Source organism: Hippoglossus stenolepis, chromosome 6 (genome assembly GCF_022539355.2).
Source record: "Hippoglossus stenolepis isolate QCI-W04-F060 chromosome 6, HSTE1.2, whole genome shotgun sequence".
Taxonomy (NCBI): domain Eukaryota; kingdom Metazoa; phylum Chordata; class Actinopteri; order Pleuronectiformes; family Pleuronectidae; genus Hippoglossus; species Hippoglossus stenolepis.
This window is the reverse complement of record NC_061488.1, coordinates 20,375,014-20,386,344: the sequence shown is the minus strand read 5'-3', so window position 1 is coordinate 20,386,344 and position 11,331 is coordinate 20,375,014. Positions and strand designations below refer to the sequence as shown.

The following is an 11,331-nucleotide window of genomic DNA, read 5'->3' as shown; positions in this document are numbered from 1 at the left end:
ACAATGCAAAGTTGTGTTTACCTCTAAAAACTATTTTTATGTATTTATACCACAGTGTGTCTTGAATTTTGTTCATATTTCCAATCAATGATCATTGTGATTATTAGTAGACTTTAATGGTTGGTTTGCATGTTGTATATAAAAGGGTCATGCTACCCAAACCATATATATTTTCTCTCACCTCCTGTCTGGGTATAGTTCTGGTTTTAGTTGTGTGGGTTGAGATTTCTGTTTCATTCCCAGAGTAGTTGGTGAGTAGTTTTTCAAAAGATTTTCTAAATATCAGCAGTAACACCAGACATGGATCCACTGGCACTACTTTCAACTACAGAAATGAAACTCCTTTAAAGAGCAAGCATCACCACATGCAGCAGATAGTTTTTTGGCAAATCATTTTATTAAATCAGTATTTACAGGCAGTTTGTGTTCTCACTCAGAGCTCAGCCGGACCAGTCTGTCTCCTGCTAGACTTCCTCAACTAAAAATCTCTTAACCAGGATCGTGAAATCTCCCTCAAATATATTCACTTTCTTGAACTACCCTAATAAAAATCAACAACCGCAAAGTAAAGACATGATACAGGAGGCACACGCTGAATTCAACCATTCTTATTACTTTTCTACTGATGATGTGCATCGCTGAATATGGCTTTATAGAGATCTCTCCATTTGAACAAGTAAATGTGGAAAATCTAGTCATGTCTATCGGGGCACAGCGGAAAGTGATCTAACTGCTACTTCTCTGGTTCACATCCAGCTGTGTCTACATTTCAGGAGTGGACCATCAGGTGCTGAACACGAGAGCAAAGTGGGTGTTACCGTTTCATATTGTGACCAAGTTGCCAACACTTAAGACAAAAATAAAACATATTCATCTTGGGACGTGAACACTGTTTCAAGTTCACAGAGCACTTCTTCGAACAAAGTGCAGACCCAAACTCAAATATGGACATTTGCTTTTTGCGCAATCAAACCTGCTGGAAAAATACAATCTTCGTTCATTTCATTCATTCAGTCTCAATCACTTGCACCTGAGTTCCTACATACTGTACGTCAGCGAAGGACGCGATCAGACGAGCGCGCCGACGACAAGGTTCAGACGCAATGAATCGGCCATTGAAGTACAGCAGTGAATTAATTTCCCCCGCCTGAACTTCCCTTGACTTGCTGCCAACAACACCTTCAAATAATGACATCCGATTTACCTGAAACATGTACAGGTTGATTTTTAAATGGGCTTTTGGTTCATTTTGATTAAAATACTGCTGACATTGCTGCAATCTCATACAAAAGGGCAGAAAAGCTACTTAAAAATGGACCTAGATCCACAATCCTTTTTTTTTTTTTGCTTTTAAATAGAAATAATGAAGTGACAGTCAAAAGAAGACAGCTGTAAAGCTTAATTAAAAAACAAAAACCGTAAACATAACATGTCAGACATACAACTAGACACACATGACCCTTACACTCAGTTTTTTAAAAACAAATGGCAATATACACATTAAGGGGTGCACTGATAATGCTAACAGCTCAGTTACTGAATAGGTAGCAATTAAATACTCAGCATTCGGGGTGAGTTCACTGTGGGAGATCTGACACCACAAGCTGCAGCCCTGGAGTCTGCATTCAAACTGTGTAAAAACCTAAATGTGGCATTTTACAATCATTTTAACACAAATTGCGAAACTTTGAATGCTATCTATATCTATATGTCTATTCAATACAAACTGCAGCTACTCCTGTTTATTTTAAAAATTCTTCATAATTGCTGTTTTTGTGGTGAATAATAATTAAATACTTTAATCTGCACTTGGTCATCCTTAAAAAGATAAAAAATAAATGTGAACCAACATCTGAAAAACTAAAAACCATGAATAGTTTGAGATGGGATGTGTGGTATTATTGCTGGGGAGAAGCTGCTGCACAAGCACCAGCTCATCTCATTTTGCTATGGCCCATCACGTCTCCTGTAAAGTCTTTGCTTCTGCCTTGCAGGCATCCTGAGAAGGAGCCGCCGGGCACTGAAGGAGGAGCGAGATGGAGGTGAGAGGCGTCTCTTAAAGGGATCATCACAGTGAGTCCAGAATATGTCCATAATCACAGTGTCAAACAGACGGGATTGGGAGAGAGAAAAGAGCATGTTTGACTTCGTCCTGGAGTTCCTCGCTCCCTGGCAGTTCCACACGACTGCTGGTGGGAGGAGTGGAGCAGCAGTGCCCCTCTGTAATTCACTGCTCCTCTGATATCATAGAACTGAAGGAAGTTTAAGAATACAATGTGTCTTTGCTCGCAGGAGGCCCCTGAACTCTCTCCTCTCGATGGCTGAGGCCCACTTATCTGTGCTGTCGGAAGCCATGGGTGCCGTCTGGACCGGCTGGCTGTCGGACAGTGTGATTGGTTGATCGGGTGTCCTCTAAAGGCATTGTAGAGTTATTGCGTCCTGGCCTGTCAGAAAGAGAGGAAAGAGGAATAAATTAGTGACAGCAGTCTTTTCCAAATGCCAGCAGCCAGAGAGAAAGTGCTCACGAGTCCCGTTGGCAGGTTTCAGCAGCATGTTTGTGTTCCATGAGTCTTTCTCCTGAACTGTCCTAATTAAAGGATCCCTGCAGTCTCTCATTAGTTACAGAGCTCCATCTTGGTTTTAGGACAGTTAGCTTCAGAACTGCATTTAAACACATTTTAAAGAGTTTTAGCTGATTGTTAGCATGTGTTGCTAACATAATTGGCCTTATTTAAGCCCATAGGTGTTTACATACAGTTCTTTCACTTAGGAAACAGCTGTTTTGTTTCTAGGAGTCTAATTGTATTATAAATGTTATCATTGAGTTAAAAAAAAATTGTATAAAATGCCAAATCTAATGGTAAATACAAAAAAACTGCTATGAAATCAGAGTATAGGATGGCATTGTGTTTTGGAGATAAAAAACATTTAAATACTTAAGGTGTTTACTGCTGTCACCTAGCAAACAGTTCTCAGCCTGTCAATATTTGTGGAATGTTACCTGTCAGTGTTGGGCTTGTCTTGAGGCGTCTCCTCTGGGCAGGCGCTGCCCAGGATTCTCTTCCTTGCCTCTGCGTACTCCGCCTCTCGCTGAGCCAGAGACTTGACCTGCGGTGTAGGTCTGTTCTGATTCAAGGGGGATCCCAGTGCCCCGTTATTCGTCGGCCGCTTCAAAATGCGTATCTGAGGTGGGGGCCCCGCTGGTAGAGAGTCGTCCTGTATCATCATGGTTGTCTTTGGCGGAGAATTGTTACTGGACTCCCTGGAGGGAGGACAAGGCCACATCATTAAAGACGGGGAGTCAGTAGCTTAGAAGATACATACATGACCAAAAGACATGTGAAAGAAACCCCAACACATTCAGGACTGATTCAGTTTTTTCTTGCTCATCAATATAACATGTGGTAAAGGAATAGTTAGTATGTGTTCTTCAGGCAAGCTTAGTTTAACAATTGACAAAAATATTTTTATGAAGAATTGGGATGCAACAATCCAATTTATTCCCCTCCTAATAGCAATACCTCAACTAAAGGTACAGTATCAATACAGAATCATTTGCCAGTGTTTCCATTGTGAAAAAAACTGCATATTACTCGGCATGAAACGTTTTTGTGTACATTTTTAAGTTATGAGGACAGGAATTACTGCGAGGCTAAAACTGGGAATGCATGAATGTAACTGGAGACTGTTACATCCATCAGTCAAGTCAGACCAGTATCCAATCTACCTAATAAAGCCAGTATCAGCCACCATATGAACGAACCAGTGCATTATTAGTTCTTCAGAGATCACATGCATAGTGAACTGAAGAGTGGCTCATAGTAGTTTGTAAAAACTCTTAGTGTGTGGTCAGGTAGGTACGTAAAAAGACAAGTAAGAATTATTTTATGGAATGGGCCGAGGGAAGAAATCAAACAGAGGAAAACCCAGTTTGATAAGATGTACAAAGACATCTTTTATGAGAGGTACAGAAAACCAGAAGATGAATTGAAAGCATTATGATGCACATAAGAAGACACGGCGACTACAGCGATGAAGTGGCTGGATGGACACAAGGGGGAGAGTGGAGTTATATGATTTTGTGTGATGATTTAATAAAGAATAGGGTTAGACGTGTTTTTTCCTAACACGTATGTTGCGGATTATCTATCTACCTAAAAAATTGTATCATTTAAAAACTTGAGAAATAAACTAAGCTAATCATAAGCAACACATTAGTTTTGAAAGAAAGGTGAAATAACCCTTTAAAAAAGTATTAGAAATGTGGGTTTACCTTTCTTTCTGGTTGATCCTGATCTTCTCTTCCAACCGTTTTTCCATTTCCTGTGGGAGTGAGAAAATAACTCAGACATGTATTCGTGGAAACAAACAACCAGCTCACGTTGAGTGTGGATGCGAAGAAAAGTTCTGCAGGTATGAAGCAAGTAGTCGAGCGGCTGGAAGAGCAGGATTCAGTTACGAGCTATTTATACATGTGTCGGGGAGCTGCCAAGTCAGAAGAGACCCGCTCAGCTAGCCAACATTAGCCGGCAGATGTTGACACAGAAACTTTCTAAGAAGGGGTTCGCTGAGGTTGCTTTTTATTCACGTTTCACACCAACTAACCAAAGTCACAGATCAGTGATCTGGACCTCGAGGGGGACTAGCTGATGACGTTCACTTCTTCTCAGAGCCACGTTGTTGTCGTCGTGAGCTGGTGATGGTCCGCCAGACCACCGCCATGACTGCTAGTGTCTAAAGGAATGTTACCTGGAGGGTAACAGCTTGCCTGTGTGGCCAGAGAACTACCTCGCTGCTCTGCTACGAGTTGGTAACATGGCCGATAATGTTGCCCACCAACTACATGGCCTTGTAACCTAACAGGAAGCCAACAAGTTAGTTCAGCACGCCGGCATCCCGCCTGCTAGCATTTCGATATGAGCAGGTTAAATCAGGGTCCATGTTAAAATCTGATACGTGAAGGCCGACGATCCTGTGAAGTTACTCATCTTCTTCACAAAATGTGGACATCGCAAAGTGATCCGCGGTGCGAAGAGTCGCCGTCAGCCGCCTGGTCGGATTTCTAGGAAACAGTGTTCCAGTTGACATTTTCTTCAAATAACAGTTCTACATCTTAATGTTTTCACAACCGAATGAGACTATAGTGGATGATCTCGTGTGGGGGGGTTAGAAAATCAATATCCAATTGACAGTTTTTCCACGTTAGCCATGTACTCCACAGTTAGCCTAGCATTAGCTGACGCCTTAGCATTGCCACTAGCTGGTCGTTAACTTCACTTGGCTCAGCTCGTGTGTGTTGTTCAGCCAGTAAACGGGCACATTAACGCCACTTCGTGTGAAGTCAGGGAGAAATAACAATCGTCCCGCAGCTTGTTTGTGTTGAACCCGTCTCGCTCGCCAGCTACTTGACGTTAGCTCCCCAAGTTTCGCAGAGCTAGCGCGTTAGCATTAGCCACATTGTTGGCCCGTGGGAGTCGTGAACGCGGAAAATCAACGTAACGCGAACTTCTGAACGCGCCAGAGTGGAAACAAAGTGGACAGCAACGCGATCGGCAGCTCCGCGGTGGAGCTGCACGGAGCGCCTCGGTATTTACCCCACTGTCCGCCGCTTCCTCCCAACTTTCTGCGACCTCCTCATCCATGTTTCATTTTGCTCAGACACGCTGTGGTGGAAGAGGCGGCCGTTCCCCCCTGACTCCTCCCGAGTCCCCCTCACTCCTCCCGGGCTGCTCCTGCTCGCAGCGACCCGCCCCCCGGCTGTCTGCGGCCCGTGACGTCACACGGACGGATCCCCCCCCCACCCCCCACAGCTGATCACGGAGGGAACTCACGTGCACATCACGGAACCAGCGGAGTGATATGCAACACAGCAAGAAGGGATTTATTTTTGACCCAACATCACGACACAAATAATTATTATAAAATAATCCAATTAGATGAATGAAGAAAAAGCATTGCAAAAGTAATGTGTCACTTTAAGATTTTACCTTAACTGGGCAGAGCAGATGTAGGAGATATTTATTAGTTTGTGTTCATTTTCATGATTTGTTTTCAATATTTGATTATTATAGGTGTTAACTTTATATGGTTCATGTATGTTTATTTTATACGTATATTTTTGGTTTAGGGTTATGGCTCAGCTTTATAGAGAAAGTGCATAAGGATTATCAGTCATTTCTGTGTGTGTGTGTGTGTGTGCGTGTGTGTGTTTTGTTACAAAAACAAAATAACAGATTTCCATGAAACTTGATGAAGGATGCAGTATGGGTACATTTAAGGGCAGATCCAGGATTTTTTGTTCACTTTCTTTGACATTGAGAGATTTTTCAACCTTAGCACCATCTTACCAGATAACAATATTTTGATCTTGAAAAGAAAACAGGCATGTTTAGGGAGCTGTTGTCTGTGAGTGTGTGAAATGCAGCTCAATTGAATCCAAGGAGGACACTGTTGTTCCTTTGCGGAGCTAAAAACTCCACTAGTGCTATTGTAGTTTTTGGTACTGAGAACTAATTCATCTTAGCTTGGGTTGAGCTTTATGGATTTTTATGTTTGTTAAGTCATTTTCAGGATGACAATATTAAGTTCAAGGCAGGAATTATACAGAATTGGGTACGGTATAAATAAGTGTCCGTTTTACATTAGGTTTATTTATTTCTAAACTTTCTTCTCAGTTTTACAACAGTAGAGAAATGTCTGAAAGGGCATACAGAAGCTCTTCAAACTACACATGTGCCTTTGGTGCTTATTATGGGTTTTATTAGACAGTCTGCAAAATCATCATGAATCCAGTGCTGTGTTTGAAAATATGTTTTATTTGTTTACAGTACATGGAAGATGATCCTGTGAGTGTACATAGTGTGGCAAGTTAACGTTCTCTCACTTTTTACAGTAACCACCATATCAGTGATCTGCAGACGACGCACCAGGAGCAGCAGCAGAGAACCACACACACTCTGAGGCATCTTCACTGATTTGTGTCTGATGTGCTGTAACAGACGGCAGCTTCAGGAGCATCCCTGCCGTATGTTGTCTCAAGCAGTTTCTGTGTTAACTCTGTTGAGGACAGACTTTTTTCTGTTTGGACACATGAGGGCAGCACAGTATGGCTCCATCAGACTTTATTACTACTGGAATTATGTCTGCTTTAAATTAAACCTTCTCATGCAGATTTGATTCCATGTGTTTGGGAGCAAGATTACACAAAAACAAAAGAACAGATTTCATGCAACTTGATGGAAGGATGCAGTATGGGTAAATTAAGATGCATGGGGCAGATCCAGGATTTGTTTTTCACTTTCTTTAACATTGGGAGACAGGGTGGTAAAGAATAGGTTTAGAACAAGACAAGACAAGCATGTTGAATCTAACTACTCCTTTTGGGACGGAAAATTAAATGTTAATCTATGTTTCTGAATATTTATGTTGTTATGTTTTTTCCTTTCACGTATGTTGCAAATTATCTATTTAGATTTATTTTTTCTACAAATATATATTATCTTATCTTTTAAAAAGTTGAGAAATAAACAAAAAAAATATCTCATTGAGATTTGGACCGGACACAGGAGCTGATGCTGACTGATATCAAAATGTATTCAAAGACCTAAGTGATATACATGTCCAAGATGATTCTGTTTCATTATTGAATGTAGATATTAATGTTAATGTTTTCATGATCAACTGGTTACACTGTACAGATCAGAGAGATGACCAGAGATCCGTTTTTGAATTGAACCTGCTTGCTGGTCTTTAAAGAAGACATGGACACTGATCATAGTAAGCTTCACCTCCACTCTCTTTCCTCTGCCATCCTGGAATAGACCTTAGTCTTACCTGTACAAAATAACGTACATGAAAACACCACGTCTGTTAGATGTTCAGTGACTGCTAGAAAGACTATTTCTACAATGAATATATCATTTGCCTATAGGCACATTGCCAGTAGGATTAATAACACTTGTATTTCTTGTATAATTTCCTATCTTACATAAAACAAGGGTCGGCATGGTATTGGACTGTTGCATCACAGAAAGAAGGTTCCCGGTGGAGTTGTCATGTCACTCCAGCTTCCTCCCACAGTCCAGAGACATGCAGATTGGGGTTGGCTTATTTGGGACACTAAATGGACCATAGGTGTTAAAGTGTGAATGTGTGTCTCTTTGTGTCAGGGGTGTACCCTGTCTCTCACCCAATATCAGCTGGGATTGGCACCCGCTCCACAGTGACCCATCAAAGGATATAGATACGTTAGGCAAGTTAAGGCGATTATAAGGATACTATTGTATTACTGTGGTACATATTGGTGATTGGTGTTGGTAAAGAATCAGGACTCAGCTAATGAGATATCTGGTGTGTAGCTGACCTTTTCTCCTAATGACAAAAATAGAAATACTTGGATTCATCTGCAGAGAATGAATGTTAATTTTAGTTTGAATGGAAGTGTGTGCAGCAGTTTTTATAGGACACAGTTCTGCTTTCAGGGTGCACAGAGACAGGAAATCATCCTCACAGGTCCAAGGTCCATTACATAGAACATTTTAATTATCCTTTAAAATTGTCTTTGTAATACATTTTATAAAGACTCAGATTAAGGCCATAAGGTAAAGAACAAACTCTGAAGATCCAACTCCATTTGTCCACAATGTCAGTGGACACCCTTAGTGGCAAATATAGATCAGACTCTGCTGTGGAAAAATAAAATGCATCAAAGAAAAGTAGTAGATTTATTTGAAATCCAAAAGTGAGCTTTCATTGCAGAACAAATCAGTTTCATCAATCAGACGTGTTGGCATCACTCTCTGAGCAGCAGAGGATTTGTCTGACGAAAGAAAAAGAGAGTTTGGAAAAGTAGATTGATGAACTTTTAATGACCTGGATTCAGAGCCTCAGACAACTGAAGAAGTTAATAAATAACTAGGGAATTACTCCAAGCCCCTAAACCAGGGTAATCTATGTCTTTGGCCAGCAGCTACATCCTTCCACCAGTTATCAGTGGATGAAGAGGCTTCTCAGAGGGATATCATTTGGAGGGGAATAAAATCAAATAAAGAGTTTCATGTAATAGTTACATAATGGGAAGAAGCAAATCAGAGGTCGTACAGCCAAATCAGATTCTCCTCCGCCATCACTGTTGCTGTCACTGCACTGACTCTTTGTGAACCAGATAATACAACATATCCCCTGAATGCAATTCAATTATGACACAAAACCAGAAAGACACAATTTGATTTTGATTTGACAGTTCGTGGATTCATGGTTGCAGCACTGCAGCTTAATTAATAAACATATTTTTCAGATTAGACATTATTACAAAAATAATGTTTACATTACTTTAACTGTATTTAAAAAATGACATGAGGATAATGAATGACAAAAACTAGACTAAACTGATGAAGATTTACTTGCAGAGTTCTGTGTGACTTGAGTTTGTGTATTAACAATAAGACTGAAATGATCACTGACTTTTGAACACACTTGGATTGATTGCTTTTTTGAATAAAGATGCCTTATCGTCATCGTGGTCTTCTTAAATTTGTGGTTTAATCTACAATGTGCGAGTGCTTTTCTCTCCTTGCTGGGCTCCACCATCAGCACCTATGGACGTAGTACCCTGTCGCGTATCCTATGATGTAGATGAACACCAGTGCAGCCAGAGCTCCTGCTGTCTTCACTGCTACTCCAGTGCTGCCGACACACACTCTGTTGTAGATCCTGTGAGTGTAAGAGAAGTGGAGGAAGAGACACAGAGTAAAATTGACTTTTCTGACTTAAGTTTGACTATAAAGGTTTTCCAGAACCCCACCCAGCCAGTTAAGTCCTGACTTGTCTCAGTATCTGATTTATCTCACACACATCTTCCTATAACTGTATATATTGATTCCTCAATGGCATCAGAATATTCTCTCTGATATATAAACTTTTGGATCTTTATGTCAGACGTCCTCATGTTTCACCTCATCCCAGTGGACTGTGATGCCTCCACATTCATGTTGACGTTGTCCTCGTTCCAGCGATCATACTGCACACTGCCGGTTCTGGCGGGTTCCATGTCGGACATCCTTCCTCTCCTCAGAGTTTTATGCTGGAATCACTGTTCACTCACTGCTTCACTGCTCAGCCTGGACACATGAACTCTGACACAGTGAGGATGACAAGTCGACTGTGTGCAACAAAACATGGACAACTCTGCAGAACATAAAGTGTTTTTAAGGCATCGTTACAACAAGGAAAGCTGAATATTTAATTCTAATATTAAGTAATTTTACAAAATAAAGGCAACATATGACAACTTTTACAAGTGTATTAATAATCTTCTTAATATACATCATATTGTATTTAAAGTTCTATCACATGTGTTTATTACCTTTTACATTTAAAATATTTAGAGAAAATCAATTGTTTAATCAGACCATGTGACGGAAATAATCTGATTCAAAAGGCAGTGATTTGATGATTCCCACTCAAAGAAGAATTCAGTTCATGTCCCCACATGAAAATAAACTGAGTTTGTACTCACCTGAGTCAGAAACAGTCCACGCTCTGCACAGAAAGCTCTGGTCTCCAGCTCTTTTAAAACCACGACGGACACTGAGACTGTTGGAGCCATTCCTCCTGCTCGGTAAGAGACCTTGGCCTCAGTACATGTGTTTACTGAGGTCACTCTGTCATAAATTCATTGGTTGTTTTCCAACTGTTGACATTCACCGGCTTATATGACTCCTACTCAGTGATAAAGACCAATTCAATCAGTGGATAGTCTCCGGTTTCATCACATCCTGGGCAGATAGTGGACTGTAAAGCAATTTCATACATTTCCTGGTTCTCCTTCCTCTGCACCATAATATGTTTAAAAGTACTGCCAAGAATATGAAGCGATAAACTGACTTCTGACTTTTTATTTTAACTATCAGGACAAAATAATTACTGTGATAAGCATCAAGCATACAGTTGCAGTTTACATATTAACTTTTCCACCAGTGTTAGGGGAGTAGGAAGCTGCCTCCAGGGCTTAGGGCCTCACATGGAACATTCTGTGAGACCCATAGACCTCAGCACTGGTCTGTGTGTGTGTTTGGGTTTTGCTGCACAGTTGTAACTCTGACTAACTCTGGAAGGATCTGTGGAGCTTATGGCTCAACATCATTGTTGGACACTGCTGCCCCCTCATGGACAGGTAGACACTGCACTGAGATTTTGAGAGTTGCTATATATAATATAATATAGACAAAGAATAAAATAACAATAACTCTTTTTGTATAGCACTTATCTAAACAAGGTTACAAAGGGCTTCACAAAACCTGTGGCAAAAAATGAATGAACTAAAATAAAGGG

The 11,331-nt window shown here is 40.7% G+C and overlaps 2 protein-coding genes across 3 annotated transcripts; both read right to left on the bottom strand.

Moving 5' to 3' along the window:
• Window positions 1-1,385: 1,385 nt before the first annotated feature.
• Window positions 1,386-5,745, bottom strand: szrd1 (SUZ RNA binding domain containing 1). Its single transcript, XM_035159052.2, has 4 exons — window positions 5,595-5,745; window positions 4,274-4,323; window positions 3,002-3,262; window positions 1,386-2,444 (listed from the first exon to the last, which is right to left on the bottom strand). The coding sequence occupies exons 1-4, from the start codon at window positions 5,640-5,642 to the stop codon at window positions 2,333-2,335; spliced, it is 471 nt and encodes a 156-aa protein (XP_035014943.1). The 5' UTR covers window positions 5,643-5,745; the 3' UTR covers window positions 1,386-2,332.
• A 2,767-nt stretch (window positions 5,746-8,512) lies between these two features.
• Window positions 8,513-10,648, bottom strand: smim1 (small integral membrane protein 1). 2 transcript variants are annotated; one of them, XM_035159053.2, is made up of 3 exons: window positions 10,517-10,648; window positions 9,954-10,118; window positions 8,513-9,711 (listed from the first exon to the last, which is right to left on the bottom strand). In XM_035159053.2, the coding sequence occupies exons 2-3, from the start codon at window positions 10,055-10,057 to the stop codon at window positions 9,588-9,590; spliced, it is 228 nt and encodes a 75-aa protein (XP_035014944.1). In that variant the 5' UTR covers window positions 10,058-10,118; window positions 10,517-10,648; the 3' UTR covers window positions 8,513-9,587. The 2 variants fall into 2 exon arrangements, with proteins under 2 accessions (XP_035014944.1, XP_047196286.1); XM_047340330.1 differs by having other exon boundaries at window positions 9,954-10,133; window positions 10,517-10,622.
• Window positions 10,649-11,331: the final 683 nt, after the last annotated feature.